This window comes from Trichomycterus rosablanca, chromosome 6 (assembly GCF_030014385.1).
Source record: "Trichomycterus rosablanca isolate fTriRos1 chromosome 6, fTriRos1.hap1, whole genome shotgun sequence".
Classification (NCBI taxonomy): Eukaryota; Metazoa; Chordata; class Actinopteri; order Siluriformes; family Trichomycteridae; genus Trichomycterus; species Trichomycterus rosablanca.
Window position 1 is genome coordinate 51,312,038 of NC_085993.1, and position 17,642 is coordinate 51,329,679.

The 17,642-nt window shown below is 51.3% G+C and overlaps 1 protein-coding gene across 2 annotated transcripts in view; it reads left to right on the forward strand.

The window, feature by feature from the left end:
- pde4ba (phosphodiesterase 4B, cAMP-specific a) overlaps positions 1 to 17,642 on the forward strand; it is a 217,289-nt gene that overhangs the window by 43,193 nt on the left and 156,454 nt on the right. For both annotated transcript variants that reach the window (XM_062998065.1, XM_062998066.1), the window contains exon 3: positions 17,247 to 17,470. In XM_062998065.1, the coding sequence (XP_062854135.1) occupies positions 17,247 to 17,470 (224 nt within the window). The remainder of the gene's footprint in view (positions 1 to 17,246; positions 17,471 to 17,642) is intronic.

Below are 17,642 nucleotides of genomic sequence, written 5' to 3' on the forward strand. Positions count from 1 at the left end.
CTTCTTTCCATAGTGCATCCTGGTGCCGTGTGTTCCCCAGGTAAGCGACGCACACGCACCCGGCCATCCACGTAATTCCACAGATCAGGCCAACTTTTTTCATTGCTCCGTGGTCCAGTTCCTATGCTCATGTGCCCGTTGTTGGCACTTTCGGCGGTGGGGGCCAGCCTTCGCTTTCCACGTGCATCAATGAGCCTTGGCCGCCCACGACCCTGTCGCCGGTTTGCCACTGTTCCCTCTTTGGACCACTTTTGAAGTGTCAGTGTGTGCATGAGTAACTATAGGTGCTTTATAATAATAATAATAATACATTTTATTTATATAGCGCTTTTCAAGATACTCAAAGACGCTTTATGATCTCTCTTACTTGAACCTTTTTCTGTTATTACAGTTACAGCATAAAGACTAGAGTAAATGTTTAATCTGGGTCGTTCCATGTAATTTGACGTCTATAACATGACTATAATACGTGTGGAATTACACATATACAGTCGACCCCAGTCGTTGGATAAACGGTGCTGCTCTTGACTCTAGTGACGTGAGGTGGGAGTTTGTAGGAACGTACTGATGACTATAGCGTCTCTTCAGTTCTGAGTCTGACTCTACTGTAGGAGTGTGTTGGTGTTTGGTGATCGACGCCCTGCGATGATGTATTGGTGAAATGAAAATATTAAAGCAAAGACTTACTTTCTTACTTCAGTGTCCTGCAACGTCAGAGCCCTGACCTCAACCCCGCTCAACAGCTCTGGGATGAATTGACTGAATTCGTCTTTTGACTGAATGGGCACAAATTCCCAGGGTAGGGGCTGTTCTTATATGGGTCATTCCTACAATTCGGTGCCTTTTGTGTCCCCAGTACTGATCATTGTATTTATTAAGTACATTTTAAACAAAACAATTTCTAAACATCTTACTGAAATAATGAACGCTTTCAAATACTAAACACGATGTTTTCTACCCCCCCACCCCAAAATAAAATGACTGTATATGTTTTACACTGTTTTTATCTGTTAGATATATAGCAGAGGTTTCCGAATGTTCCCAGTGCTGTACATTCTGATTTAGTGATGATATATGAGATTTAATCATGAAAATATCTCAGTCTTTCAATCCTGTTTAAAAGCTTTGATTAAGTCCCTCTAAACCCTGGATTTTTTTTCTTTATGAGTTTGATTTTATTGCTGATTATGAGGGTTTTTCACACGTCCCTCAAGTTGCCGTCCACCCTGTTATCTCTTACTACTGTCTCTTATAAAATGAGGAGCTGTTTTGAGCTCACATGATCTTTTTAGAGGAAAAACTACTGTGGAAGATGAGCGGCTTATTAAACTCCTAATTTTAATGTTGTTTTTTCCACATTTTATCCTAAAAGTCTTATATGGTCAACCATAACATGTCCACCCTGCTATGGGATATATGAGAAAAAGTAATACGATTTGATCATTTAAAAAATAATCATACTAAAGAGCAGAGAAATTTTTACTTTTTTGCTAGCATGGTTTTGCTCACTCGCTATCTAATGATAATTTTATGTCAGAATGTCCACCCTGTTACGGTCCACCCTGTTACTGTTAGGGTTAGTTAATAACCCACCAAGGACTAGGGGGGAACCCAAAGGCGAGTGCACAAACAACAAAACCCAGAAGTGATAATACGATATTTATTTAAACAAATAATAAATAAACGACCAAAACAAACAACCAAAAAGATAACAGAAACGAGAGGGGAGCGGCAGGAGCGGTACTGGAAGCGCCGGGGAACTGCAGGGCGGACTGATGACCAGGAGTGATGAACCGGAATGCAGGATGACCAGGAATGGCAGGAGAACCAGGAATGGCAGGAACGCAGGAGAACCAAGAACGGCAGGAATACAGGAGAACCAGGAACGGCAGGAACACAGGAGAACCAGGAACGGCAGGAACGCAGGAGAACCAAGAACGGCAGGAATACAGGAGAACCAGGAACGGCAGGAACACAGGAGAACCAGGAACGGCAGGAACGCAGGAACGGGGGGGGGAAGGTCTAGGAGGCGATGAAAAACAAAATACGTTAACGAGGAGAAGGTACAAGAAGAAGACTCACGGTTTAAGGACACAACGAACGGCCGTCTGTGTACCGTATGGCAAGCAGACAATCTGGCGACGAGTGAGAGAAAAGCCGGCGTTTAAATGCAGGAGTTGATGAGATGAGGAATGAGGCGCAGGTGTGTGAGGGGTCCGCCCTCCAGCGATCTATTGGCTGGTACCGCAGCAACCTCCGAAAACAGTACCGCTCCAGGCCGCTAGGGGGAGAAGGGAGCAAAACGGGAAAACAAACGCAAACCACCACCAAGAACAAAAGCGATCGGGGAAACTAAAGAAAACGGAGAAAAACAAAATACAAACCGGAATAAAAACAAAACGCTGGGAAACCCTGAAAATAAAAGGTAAGTGCTGGCGGATCCTAACAGTACCCCCCCCTCAACGGCCACCTCTAGGTGGCCTACCGGGTCTATCGGGATGTAGACGGTGGAACTCACGGACCAGGTTGGAGTCAAGGATGGCAACCCGGGGAACCCACGACCGCTCCTCAGGCCCATAACCCTCCCAATCTACCAGGTATTGGAGGCCCCGACCACGTCTACGGACATCCAGCAACCGGCGAACCGTGTATGCCGGATGCCCATCGATGAGCCGGGGGGGTGGTGGGGGTTCGGTCGGAGGGTTCAAGGGTGAGGAAACCACGGGCTTGAGCTGGGAGACGTGGAATGTGGGGTGGATCCGCATGTGGCGGGGAAGTTTCAGTCGTACCGACGTGGGGTTGATGATCTTCTCGACGGTGTAGGGGCCGATGAAGCGGGGGGAGAGTTTCCGAGACTCGACACGCAAGGGGATGTGAAGGGTGGACAACCAGACAGCTTGACCAGGAGCATAGGGGGGGGCCGGTCTTCTACGACGATCGGCCGACTGCTGGTTGGCGTCCCGAGTGCGCAGGAGGGTGGTCCTGGTGGAGCGCCAGAGTCTTCGGCACCTGCGAAGGTGGTGCCCAACAGAGGGGACTGCCACATCGGCTTCTTGTTCGGGGAACAGTGGTGGCTGGTAGCCTAAGGAGGCCTCGAAGGGGGACAATCCTGTGGCAGATGACACCAGAGAGTTGTGGGCATACTCGACCCAGGCCAGGTGGGAGCTCCAGGCCTTGGGGTTGCGAGCAGCCATGCACCGTAAGGCCGACTCCAGGCCCTGGTTGGTCCTCTCCGCCTGACCGTTGGACTGTGGGTGGAAGCCGGAGGAAAGGCTGACTGTGGCGCCCAGCGCCCCGCAGAAGGCCTTCCAAACCTGGGAGGTGAATTGGGGTCCTCGGTCTGACACAATGTCCAATGGTATTCCATGAACGCGAAAAACTAGATTAACTAAAAGTTCTGCTGTTTGGAAGGCTGTGGGGAGCTTCGGCAGAGCAGCAAAATGTACGGCCTTGGAAAACCGGTCAACGATGGTGAGGATGACTGTGTTCCCGTTGGAATCCGGAAGGCCCGTGACGAAGTCCAAGGCAATATGGGACCATGGGCGACTCGGGATAGGGAGAGGCTGAAGTAGCCCCGCAGGAGATTGATGGGATGCTTTGCTGCGTGCACAGGTGGTACAGGCCGCCACAAATTCCCCAACATCCTTCTCCAAGGATGGCCACCAGAAATGCCTCTTTAGGAAGGATACGGTACGACTAGTCCCGGGATGGCAGGCGACGCGGGACTCATGGGCCCATTGAAGGACCGGCGAGCGAGCTGTGGCCGGGACGAAGAGACGGGTTTGGGTTCCTGTCCTGGGGTCTGGTTCCTGGGCCTGGGCTTCGGTGACTAGACGACGAACGTCCCAAGTGAGGAGCCCAACAAGTCGACTCGGCGGGAGGATAGTCTCGGAAGAGGTGAGGGCTTCCTTCGGGGCAAACTGGCGAGAGAGGGCGTCCGGTTTGATGTTCCGGGATCCAGGCCGGTAGGTCAAAGTAAAATCAAAACGGGCGAAGAACAGTGCCCATCTGGCTTGCCTGGCGTTCAGCCTCTTTGCCGTCTGGACGTAAGACAAATTCTTGTGGTCCGTCCAGACGACAAAGGGCTGAGCGGCCCCCTCCAGCCAGTGCCTCCACTCCTCCAAGGCCAGTTTCACCGCCAGTAGCTCACGGTCCCCGACATCGTAATTGGCCTCAGCTGAAGAAAGGCGACGTGAAAAAAAAGCACAAGGGTGCAGAGGGTTCTCGGGACTCACCCGCTGGGAGAGCACAGCCCCTACCCCAGTATCGGATGCATCCACCTCCACCACGAACTGCTTGTCGGGGTCGGGCTGGATGAGGATGGGGGCGGAAGTGAACAAAGTCTTGAGCCGGAGGAAAGCTTCCTCTGCCTCCCGGGGCCAGGTGAAGGAAATCTTAGTCGAGGTGAGGCGAGTGAGGGGTGCTGCCACGTGGCTGTAGTTTCGGATGAATCGTCGGTAGAAGTTAGCGAAACCCAGGAAGCGTTGGAGCTCCTTCCGAGTGGTAGGGGTAGGCCACTCTGTGACCGCTCGGATCTTGTGGGGGTCGGCTCTAACCTGGCCGCTCTCCAGAACGACCCCGAGGAATTCCACAGAGTCGACGTGGAACTCACACTTCTCGACCTTGACGAACAATCTGTTCTCTAATAACCGAGAGAGGACCCTCCGGACATGCGCTCCGTGTTCTTCCCGGGACTTGGAAAAAATCAAAATGTCGTCAAGGTAGACGAACACGAACCGGTTGAGGAAGTCTCTGAGCACATCGTTGACCAAGGCTTGGAAGACTGCTGGGGCGTTACAAAGCCCGAAGGGCATTACGAGGTACTCGAAGTGGCCGAGCGGGGTGTTGAACGCCGTCTTCCACTCGTCGCCTTCTCGGATCCGCACCAGGTGATACGCGTTACGCAGGTCCAACTTTGTGAAGATGGTAGCACTGTGCAGGGGTTCAAAGGCCGACGACATCAACGGCAGGGGATACCGGTTCTTGACCGTGATCTGGTTGAGGCCCCGGTAGTCGATGCATGGCCGCAGGGTCTTATCCTTCTTTTCGACAAAAAAGAAACCAGCTCCTAAGGGAGATGATGAGGGGCGGATGATTCCGGCGGCCAGAGACTCCGAGATGTAGCTCTCCATCGTGCTCCTCTCAGCACGAGAGAGGTTATAGAGCCGACTGGTAGGCAGTGGGGCACCAGGCAGCAAGTCGATGGCACAATCGTAGGGTCGGTGAGGGGGTAGAGACTGGGCCCGGTACTTGCTGAACACCTCGCGGAGGAAGTGGTACTCCCGGGGCACCTTGGACAGGTCAGGGGATGCTGCAGAGGGGGTGGTGCTTGTCCCGTTCCCCGGCTGAGGGATGGCGGAGACCAGACAATTGGCGTGGCAAAAGTCGCTCCAAGCCACAACTCGTCCACGAGCCCAGTCGATGTGGGGGTTGTGACGTGCCAACCAGGGGTAGCCTAGGACCAGGGGGGTCTGAGGAGCTTTGATAACTACGAAGGAGAGGGTCTCCCGGTGGTTTCCTGAGAGGATCAGGGACAAAGGCGCGGTACGGTGGGTCACCCGGGCAATGATCCGTCCATCCAGGGCTCGCGCAGTGATAGGAGGGTCCAGGGGCTCCAGGGTCCCCCCCAGCTGACTTGCCAGCCCTTCGTCTAACAGGTTGTCCTCCGCACCCGAGTCCACCAAGGCCTGGAGAGGGACCGAGCAGCCATGGCAACAAAGGGTTGCCTGCATGCGGAGGTGGCGTTGCTGGGAGGATTGGGATAATTGTGGGAGGGGGGATAGCTGAGAGTCGCCCGCCAGTACCCCCACGGCTACTGACGGGCGCCCTCTTTTGGCCGGACAGGGCATGCCCGGAGAATATGGCCTGCCTGACCACAATAAAGGCATTGCCCGGCCCTGAAGCGGTTAGCCCGCTCCTGGGGGGTTAACCGGGCACGCCCCAACTGCATGGGTTCAGGCATTGGTACTAAGGGTATAGGGGCAACACTGGAGGCACCTGAGGGCTCTGAGGGGCTCGAACAGGTCAAAGGGGAAGGTAGCCTGGAACCGGTTCTGGCCGCCCTTTCATGGCGGCGGCTGCGGAGGCGGTTATCCAAGCGGATGGCCAGAGCTACCAGGGAGTGGAGGTCGGGGCTCTCGTCCCTTGCCGCCAACTCATCCCTCAGGGAGTCGATGAGACCTTGCCGGAAAGCCTCCCGGAGGGCCTCGTCGTTCCACCCCGAGTCGGCGGCCAAGGTCCAGAACTCAATAGAATAATCAGCCACGGACCGGGAACCTTGGCGCAGGGAAAATAGTCGGGAAGAGGCACTCCCCGAATAATCCGGGTGGTCAAACACTGTCCTGAACCGGGCGAGGAAGTCAACAAACGAGCCCTCTCGAGGGTCCGTCTGTGACTGTACCGCTTCGGCCCAGGTCAGGGCCCTGCCTCTCAGGTGACCAATAATAAAGGCCACCTTACTGGCCTCGGTGGCAAAGGTAGTGGGACGCTGACGGAAAATGGATTCGCATTGGAACAAAAACCCTCTGCACCTCTCCAGGTCTCCACAGAAGGGCTCGGGGTTGGGGACAGGTGTTTCCACGGAGGACCCTGGAACCACGGGACCCGTCGGAGGTACGACCGGAACCTGGGAAGGAGCAAGAGGTACAGGATTAGGAGGTATTAGACGTACTACCTGCTGGGTCAAGTCAGCGAGCTGCTGGCTGAGTGTCCCCAGCATCTGGTTATGGCGGATAAGGATCCCCTCAACCGTTTGTGCACCCGTGGGTTCCATGGTGGCCAGATTGTACTGTTAGGGTTAGTTAATAACCCACCAAGGACTAGGGGGGAACCCAAAGGCGAGTGCACAAACAACAAAACCCAGAAGTGATAATACGATATTTATTTAAACAAATAATAAATAAACGACCAAAACAAACAACCAAAAAGATAACAGAAACGAGAGGGGAGCGGCAGGAGCGGTACTGGAAGCGCCGGGGAACTGCAGGGCGGACTGATGACCAGGAGTGATGAACCGGAATGCAGGATGACCAGGAATGGCAGGAGAACCAGGAATGGCAGGAACGCAGGAGAACCAAGAACGGCAGGAATACAGGAGAACCAGGAACGGCAGGAACACAGGAGAACCAGGAACGGCAGGAACGCAGGAGAACCAAGAACGGCAGGAATACAGGAGAACCAGGAACGGCAGGAACACAGGAGAACCAGGAACGGCAGGAACGCAGGAACGGGGGGGGGAAGGTCTAGGAGGCGATGAAAAACAAAATACGTTAACGAGGAGAAGGTACAAGAAGAAGACTCACGGTTTAAGGACACAACGAACGGCCGTCTGTGTACCGTATGGCAAGCAGACAATCTGGCGACGAGTGAGAGAAAAGCCGGCGTTTAAATGCAGGAGTTGATGAGATGAGGAATGAGGCGCAGGTGTGTGAGGGGTCCGCCCTCCAGCGATCTATTGGCTGGTACCGCAGCAACCTCCGAAAACAGTACCGCTCCAGGCCGCTAGGGGGAGAAGGGAGCAAAACGGGAAAACAAACGCAAACCACCACCAAGAACAAAAGCGATCGGGGAAACTAAAGAAAACGGAGAAAAACAAAATACAAACCGGAATAAAAACAAAACGCTGGGAAACCCTGAAAATAAAAGGTAAGTGCTGGCGGATCCTAACAGTACCCCCCCCTCAACGGCCACCTCTAGGTGGCCTACCGGGTCTATCGGGATGTAGACGGTGGAACTCACGGACCAGGTTGGAGTCAAGGATGGCAACCCGGGGAACCCACGACCGCTCCTCAGGCCCATAACCCTCCCAATCTACCAGGTATTGGAGGCCCCGACCACGTCTACGGACATCCAGCAACCGGCGAACCGTGTATGCCGGATGCCCATCGATGAGCCGGGGGGGTGGTGGGGGTTCGGTCGGAGGGTTCAAGGGTGAGGAAACCACGGGCTTGAGCTGGGAGACGTGGAATGTGGGGTGGATCCGCATGTGGCGGGGAAGTTTCAGTCGTACCGACGTGGGGTTGATGATCTTCTCGACGGTGTAGGGGCCGATGAAGCGGGGGGAGAGTTTCCGAGACTCGACACGCAAGGGGATGTGAAGGGTGGACAACCAGACAGCTTGACCAGGAGCATAGGGGGGGGCCGGTCTTCTACGACGATCGGCCGACTGCTGGTTGGCGTCCCGAGTGCGCAGGAGGGTGGTCCTGGTGGAGCGCCAGAGTCTTCGGCACCTGCGAAGGTGGTGCCCAACAGAGGGGACTGCCACATCGGCTTCTTGTTCGGGGAACAGTGGTGGCTGGTAGCCTAAGGAGGCCTCGAAGGGGGACAATCCTGTGGCAGATGACACCAGAGAGTTGTGGGCATACTCGACCCAGGCCAGGTGGGAGCTCCAGGCCTTGGGGTTGCGAGCAGCCATGCACCGTAAGGCCGACTCCAGGCCCTGGTTGGTCCTCTCCGCCTGACCGTTGGACTGTGGGTGGAAGCCGGAGGAAAGGCTGACTGTGGCGCCCAGCGCCCCGCAGAAGGCCTTCCAAACCTGGGAGGTGAATTGGGGTCCTCGGTCTGACACAATGTCCAATGGTATTCCATGAACGCGAAAAACTAGATTAACTAAAAGTTCTGCTGTTTGGAAGGCTGTGGGGAGCTTCGGCAGAGCAGCAAAATGTACGGCCTTGGAAAACCGGTCAACGATGGTGAGGATGACTGTGTTCCCGTTGGAATCCGGAAGGCCCGTGACGAAGTCCAAGGCAATATGGGACCATGGGCGACTCGGGATAGGGAGAGGCTGAAGTAGCCCCGCAGGAGATTGATGGGATGCTTTGCTGCGTGCACAGGTGGTACAGGCCGCCACAAATTCCCCAACATCCTTCTCCAAGGATGGCCACCAGAAATGCCTCTTTAGGAAGGATACGGTACGACTAGTCCCGGGATGGCAGGCGACGCGGGACTCATGGGCCCATTGAAGGACCGGCGAGCGAGCTGTGGCCGGGACGAAGAGACGGGTTTGGGTTCCTGTCCTGGGGTCTGGTTCCTGGGCCTGGGCTTCGGTGACTAGACGACGAACGTCCCAAGTGAGGAGCCCAACAAGTCGACTCGGCGGGAGGATAGTCTCGGAAGAGGTGAGGGCTTCCTTCGGGGCAAACTGGCGAGAGAGGGCGTCCGGTTTGATGTTCCGGGATCCAGGCCGGTAGGTCAAAGTAAAATCAAAACGGGCGAAGAACAGTGCCCATCTGGCTTGCCTGGCGTTCAGCCTCTTTGCCGTCTGGACGTAAGACAAATTCTTGTGGTCCGTCCAGACGACAAAGGGCTGAGCGGCCCCCTCCAGCCAGTGCCTCCACTCCTCCAAGGCCAGTTTCACCGCCAGTAGCTCACGGTCCCCGACATCGTAATTGGCCTCAGCTGAAGAAAGGCGACGTGAAAAAAAAGCACAAGGGTGCAGAGGGTTCTCGGGACTCACCCGCTGGGAGAGCACAGCCCCTACCCCAGTATCGGATGCATCCACCTCCACCACGAACTGCTTGTCGGGGTCGGGCTGGATGAGGATGGGGGCGGAAGTGAACAAAGTCTTGAGCCGGAGGAAAGCTTCCTCTGCCTCCCGGGGCCAGGTGAAGGAAATCTTAGTCGAGGTGAGGCGAGTGAGGGGTGCTGCCACGTGGCTGTAGTTTCGGATGAATCGTCGGTAGAAGTTAGCGAAACCCAGGAAGCGTTGGAGCTCCTTCCGAGTGGTAGGGGTAGGCCACTCTGTGACCGCTCGGATCTTGTGGGGGTCGGCTCTAACCTGGCCGCTCTCCAGAACGACCCCGAGGAATTCCACAGAGTCGACGTGGAACTCACACTTCTCGACCTTGACGAACAATCTGTTCTCTAATAACCGAGAGAGGACCCTCCGGACATGCGCTCCGTGTTCTTCCCGGGACTTGGAAAAAATCAAAATGTCGTCAAGGTAGACGAACACGAACCGGTTAAGGAAGTCTCTGAGCACATCGTTGACCAAGGCTTGGAAGACTGCTGGGGCGTTACAAAGCCCGAAGGGCATTACGAGGTACTCGAAGTGGCCGAGCGGGGTGTTGAACGCCGTCTTCCACTCGTCGCCTTCTCGGATCCGCACCAGGTGATACGCGTTACGCAGGTCCAACTTTGTGAAGATGGTAGCACTGTGCAGGGGTTCAAAGGCCGACGACATCAACGGCAGGGGATACCGGTTCTTGACCGTGATCTGGTTGAGGCCCCGGTAGTCGATGCATGGCCGCAGGGTCTTATCCTTCTTTTCGACAAAAAAGAAACCAGCTCCTAAGGGAGATGATGAGGGGCGGATGATTCCGGCGGCCAGAGACTCCGAGATGTAGCTCTCCATCGTGCTCCTCTCAGCACGAGAGAGGTTATAGAGCCGACTGGTAGGCAGTGGGGCACCAGGCAGCAAGTCGATGGCACAATCGTAGGGTCGGTGAGGGGGTAGAGACTGGGCCCGGTACTTGCTGAACACCTCGCGGAGGAAGTGGTACTCCCGGGGCACCTTGGACAGGTCAGGGGATGCTGCAGAGGGGGTGGTGCTTGTCCCGTTCCCCGGCTGAGGGATGGCGGAGACCAGACAATTGGCGTGGCAAAAGTCGCTCCAAGCCACAACTCGTCCACGAGCCCAGTCGATGTGGGGGTTGTGACGTGCCAACCAGGGGTAGCCTAGGACCAGGGGGGTCTGAGGAGCTTTGATAACTACGAAGGAGAGGGTCTCCCGGTGGTTTCCTGAGAGGATCAGGGACAAAGGCGCGGTACGGTGGGTCACCCGGGCAATGATCCGTCCATCCAGGGCTCGCGCAGTGATAGGAGGGTCCAGGGGCTCCAGGGTCCCCCCCAGCTGACTTGCCAGCCCTTCGTCTAACAGGTTGTCCTCCGCACCCGAGTCCACCAAGGCCTGGAGAGGGACCGAGCAGCCATGGCAACAAAGGGTTGCCTGCATGCGGAGGTGGCGTTGCTGGGAGGATTGGGATAATTGTGGGAGGGGGGATAGCTGAGAGTCGCCCGCCAGTACCCCCACGGCTACTGACGGGCGCCCTCTTTTGGCCGGACAGGGCATGCCCGGAGAATATGGCCTGCCTGACCACAATAAAGGCATTGCCCGGCCCTGAAGCGGTTAGCCCGCTCCTGGGGGGTTAACCGGGCACGCCCCAACTGCATGGGTTCAGGCATTGGTACTAAGGGTATAGGGGCAACACTGGAGGCACCTGAGGGCTCTGAGGGGCTCGAACAGGTCAAAGGGGAAGGTAGCCTGGAACCGGTTCTGGCCGCCCTTTCATGGCGGCGGCTGCGGAGGCGGTTATCCAAGCGGATGGCCAGAGCTACCAGGGAGTGGAGGTCGGGGCTCTCGTCCCTTGCCGCCAACTCATCCCTCAGGGAGTCGATGAGACCTTGCCGGAAAGCCTCCCGGAGGGCCTCGTCGTTCCACCCCGAGTCGGCGGCCAAGGTCCAGAACTCAATAGAATAATCAGCCACGGACCGGGAACCTTGGCGCAGGGAAAATAGTCGGGAAGAGGCACTCCCCGAATAATCCGGGTGGTCAAACACTGTCCTGAACCGGGCGAGGAAGTCAACAAACGAGCCCTCTCGAGGGTCCGTCTGTGACTGTACCGCTTCGGCCCAGGTCAGGGCCCTGCCTCTCAGGTGACCAATAATAAAGGCCACCTTACTGGCCTCGGTGGCAAAGGTAGTGGGACGCTGACGGAAAATGGATTCGCATTGGAACAAAAACCCTCTGCACCTCTCCAGGTCTCCACAGAAGGGCTCGGGGTTGGGGACAGGTGTTTCCACGGAGGACCCTGGAACCACGGGACCCGTCGGAGGTACGACCGGAACCTGGGAAGGAGCAAGAGGTACAGGATTAGGAGGTATTAGACGTACTACCTGCTGGGTCAAGTCAGCGAGCTGCTGGCTGAGTGTCCCCAGCATCTGGTTATGGCGGATAAGGATCCCCTCAACCGTTTGTGCACCCGTGGGTTCCATGGTGGCCAGATTGTACTGTTAGGGTTAGTTAATAACCCACCAAGGACTAGGGGGGAACCCAAAGGCGAGTGCACAAACAACAAAACCCAGAAGTGATAATACGATATTTATTTAAACAAATAATAAATAAACGACCAAAACAAACAACCAAAAAGATAACAGAAACGAGAGGGGAGCGGCAGGAGCGGTACTGGAAGCGCCGGGGAACTGCAGGGCGGACTGATGACCAGGAGTGATGAACCGGAATGCAGGATGACCAGGAATGGCAGGAGAACCAGGAATGGCAGGAACGCAGGAGAACCAAGAACGGCAGGAATACAGGAGAACCAGGAACGGCAGGAACACAGGAGAACCAGGAACGGCAGGAACGCAGGAGAACCAAGAACGGCAGGAATACAGGAGAACCAGGAACGGCAGGAACACAGGAGAACCAGGAACGGCAGGAACGCAGGAACGGGGGGGGGAAGGTCTAGGAGGCGATGAAAAACAAAATACGTTAACGAGGAGAAGGTACAAGAAGAGGACTCACGGTTTAAGGACACAACGAACGGCCGTCTGTGTACCGTATGGCAAGCAGACAATCTGGCGACGAGTGAGAGAAAAGCCGGCGTTTAAATGCAGGAGTTGATGAGATGAGGAATGAGGCGCAGGTGTGCGAGGGGTCCGCCCTCCAGCGATCTATTGGCTGGTACCGCAGCAACCTCCGAAAACAGTACCGCTCCAGGCCGCTAGGGGGAGAAGGGAGCAAAACGGGAAAACAAACGCAAACCACCACCAAGAACAAAAGCGATCGGGGAAACTAAAGAAAACGGAGAAAAACAAAATACAAACCGGAATAAAAACAAAACGCTGGGAAACCCTGAAAATAAAAGGTAAGTGCTGGCGGATCCTAACAGTTACGACCTAATACGTAACAGGCTGGACGTCGCAGTGTATATGAGGTGAATGTGTAATTTAGCTTGACCAATACAGTAAACCCTTGAGTTATGAACGGTTTACCATACGAACATTTCGGGTTAAGGACGATCTTTTTGAACTTAACGTACGGACAAATTTCGGATTACGAACAGAAATTTGCGAAACACGTGATGTCATGAAGAAGTTGACTCTGAGCTTCTCTCTCTTTCTCTCTTTCTCTCTTTCTCTCTCTCTCTCTCTCTCTCTGTATATATATATATATATATATACATAGTTTATATATAGTGAGCAAACATTCGCACAGCGGACAGTGTTTTTCCGGTGTTTTCAATATTAAAATGTCCCCAAATAAGGTTTATTAACACCTGCCTCAGGAAGATCATAAAGATCCGCTGGCCCGATAAGATCAGCAATGTAGAACTGTGGCAACGAACAAAGCAGCAGCCTGTTGACCAAGACATCCTTCAGAGACGCTGGCGATGGATTGGCCACACCCTCCGCAAACCTACATCCAACATCACCAAACAATCCCTCACCTGGAACCCCCAAGGGAAGAGGAAGAGAGGACGGCCTAGAAATACCTGGCGCCGAGACCTGGATGCAGACGCCAAGCAGATGGGCAAGACGTGGGGACAGCTGGAGAGACTCGCCCGGAATCGTGATGCCTGGAGAGAGCTTGTCGGCGGCCTATGTCCCAGACGGGACCACAGGCGGAAATGAAATGAAAATGAAATAAGGTGCAGAGAAGGCGCAGAGCTGAGAAACATCACAACATTTGGTGCTGTGTATCAGACAGAGGGGACAGTGAGTGAGAGAGAAGAAGGAAATCGGCTCAGTAAAGTATTCTTTCTTTAGTGCAATTACACCTACAGCATACAACACTACTGAAATAAAGAAGAAATAATAGAGAAATATGAGTTATTGTTTCTTGTAGATACATTTTATATAAAAGAAGGAAATGTATTATGGTGTATGATACAGCACACGTACTGTACTGAAATGTGATGTGTGTTTATGTACAGTACTACTGTGTATTGTTGTTTATTATTGTTTATTACAGTAATATCTATTCTATAATTTAAGATTAAGGGAAAATGTACCTTTATTTATAACAAAAAAGAGCATGTAAGACATTAGAGAGGTTAGGGGTAAGGGGGGGTTTGGGAGGTCTGGCACAGATTAATTCTATTTACATTATTTCTTATGGGAAAAACAGGTTTTACTGACGAACATTTTGACTTAAGAACAGCACTTCAGAACCAATTAAGCTGCAGGAAAAGTAGAACACATCCTTTTTATAATAAAACATGAAAAACAAATTAAAACAGTGTTTCATTTTCAAAGTTTTAAGGTCCAAAAGGCACCCGATCCCAGGAACGACCCTAATCTGAAAATAGCACAAAAAGGTCACTGTTTTTATACCATTTGCTTTTGAAATGGGTCGTCCAACAAGCTCATAGTCATTTGTATCGTCCAAGAACTCAGACTAATGTAAATGTCCTTACTAATAAGAACAGTAAAACAGATTTGTTGTTAGACGTATAATTTGTGTCAGACTAGAACGTTCCACACCACCGGCCACCATACTGTCCTTTAGTGTATTTATAGACCAGTGCCGCCCTCTAGTGATAAAAAACAGTAGTGCAGCTCTCAGGATTTTCAATAGACACGTGTGGCATGTTGACAAAATATAGCAATGCGATTTGTATTAGTTAAAATATCTGTATAATATGATGGAATGAATAGAATATGAATATGAAATATGTAAATAAACCCAGGACAAGTTTCCTTTTATTATTTCTCTTTAAAAATAAAATGAAATCCTGTATTTGTGCTTATCTTTTATTTATCTAAATAATGACGTCCTTTTATTTCTGAGGTAGGTACAAACTATGCAAAACAATGCTGCACATTTCCCTTTCTGTGTAAAAAAAAACTGAAATGAAATTTTAAACAAATCCCACATTAAATAAATAAATGAATAATACAAATAAAGAAAGTATCCTCACGTAAATACATTTGGCTGGAAAATTCAGAACCTGGCAACCCTGTAGTGATGTCAACCAGGCGAGGTGAATAGCGCCGGCGCCCTCTGCTGTTTAAAATGAATAACGATTCGTTATATATGTAAACCGATTTGAATTGTTACACATGTGGATCGATTTTTAACTGTCGTGTGGTGCATCGTTACATCCCTGACTAACAGTGTCCACAACCAGTGCTGTAATGAACACGACACCTATCAGAAAGCTAGAATTTGGTATAATATACCACCCCATATTCCAAAGAAGTTGGGACAGATACTTATAAAAACAGAAGGTAGTGATGTGTTGCAATTCTTGCAAATGTAGAAGGTGATGCAATAAGAAAGTGATGCAATTCTTATTGCATCACCTTCTACATTTAAGAAGATTGGTCAACCAACAATATCTATCCCAGGGTTCATTACGTCCTCTGTGGCCCAGGTCCGCAATCTTGGTGTTATACTGGACTCCACACTTACCTTGGAGGCTCATATAAACAACGTAACTAAAATAGCCTTTTTCCACCTAAAAAATATTGCCAGACTACGTCCTTCTCTTCCTAACTCTGTAGCTGAAACCCTCATACATGCTTTCATCACATCCAGGTTGGACTACTGTAACTCTGTATTAATCGGGCTTCCTTCCCGTAGTCTGAAGAAGCTTCAGTATGTTCAGAATTCTGCAGCAAGAGTTCTCACACATACAAGCTCTTGGCAACACATCACTCCTATACTAAAAGATCTGCACTGGCTTCCAGTCCAATATCGCATAAACTACAAAATACTCCTCTTAGTATTCAAGTCCCTGCATGGTCTGGCTCCTGACTATCTCTCTGTTCTGCTGACCAGATACTGTCCTTCACGCTCGCTCCGGTCTGCTGATGCCAGCTTGCTCTCTGTACCTCCTGTCAAGCTGCGCATGTACGGTGAAAGAGCGTTTAGTGTTGTTGGCCCAAAGTTATGGAACACCATCCCCCTTTATCTCCGCTCATGTTCCTCCTTGACAATTTTTAAGAAGCAATTAAAAACTTATCTCTTTAGAACTGCTTTCCATAATTCTTAGTTTTATTGAATACTTGTTTTTAATTTGTTTTTATTCTCAATATTTGCAGTAGTACTATTTACTTTCTTATGTTTTATTACTCGTTTTATACCTTTTCTGTTGTTCTCTTTTAATTTCTTTGATGTGTAAAGTGTCCTTGTGTATCCTGAAAGGCGCTTATAAATAAAATTCTATTATTATTATTATTATGTGTTAGCTGTATTTTACAGATATTCAATTAAAACTGCATAAAGAAGAGCATTTATTGTTAAATATATACACTAATGACTATATATACACTGATGATTTATTTATGATTAATAAAAGGCTTAGAATTTATGAGCAAGAATGACGTTCGAAGTTCATCACTTTGCCCGAACAGTTTAGCTGTTTTATAACATTATTCATACATGCATTAACAGATTCCATCATCTACAGTCCATGATATTATTAAAAGATTCAGAGATTTCATGGAACCAATAATAAATGCCTGAGACCCGTCATCCCTCAAATTGCATTACATTAAAGTTGAACAAGCTTCTGTAATGAACATAACCCGAGGAGACGGGAATACATCAGCAAATTCTTCCCAGTAAAGACATTTTGTTGCTGCCTTTATGCTGCATAATGAAATATAATATGATGTAATATAATATAGAATAAACCGAATGTATTTGTCATATATACATATATACTGTAGGTGTACAGTACAATGAAATTCTTTCTTCGCACATCCCAGCTTGTTTGGAAGCTGGGGTCAGAACATGGTCAGCCATTGTACGGCGCCCCTGGAGCAGACAGGGTTAAGGGCCTTGCTCAAGGGCCCAACAGTGGCTGCATGGCAGAGCTGGGATTCCAACTCTCAACCTTTTAGTTGATAGCCCACATTTCTAGCCATTAGGCTACCACTGTCCCAATAATGCAGTATATAATGCATTGTTATAAATTATTATTAATTATTGTAGCCTAGTGGTTAAGGTACTGGACTAGTAATCAAAAGGTCGCTGGTTCAACTGCCAGGTTGTCACTGTTGGGCCCTTGAGCAAGGTCCTTAACCCTCAATTGCTTAGACTGTATACTGTCTCACTATTGTAAGTCACTTCGGATAAAAGCGTCCGCTAAATGCCGAAAATTTAAATATAAATATAATTCAATGCAATTCAATATAAAGAATATTAGTAAGAGCCAAACAATCAGCAGGAAAGAATAAAATGGTGAGATATGACCTGAAATGAAACCTCTGTGTCTGTGTCTTCATGTCTGTGTGTGTAGGACAGTAAGGAGCCTCCGGACACCTTTATGTCTCCGGCCTGCACTCTCGGAGTGGACCTGCGCCGGGGCAGACGCCGCTTTTCTGGCAACCTACAGCTGCCGCCGCTGTCATGGAGGCAGTCGGAGAGGTCACGGACCCCAGACGAGGAGCTCATCTGTCGCCCCACCACGTTACCCTTCGTCAACCCACCCCGCATCGACATCACACCTGTGGACCCCGAGTGGTGAGTCTGGAAGCAGAAACTGTGTGTCAAGCTGGCTATTCTGTGGTCAGAGCATCACTGTGGTACCAGGACTTTGAAGTATGTCTGTGGGAGTTTGTGCCCCTTCAGTGAGAGAGAGTTTATATGGCTGAGCGCTGATATCGGTGTTCTGGTTCATCCCAGAGCTGTTGAG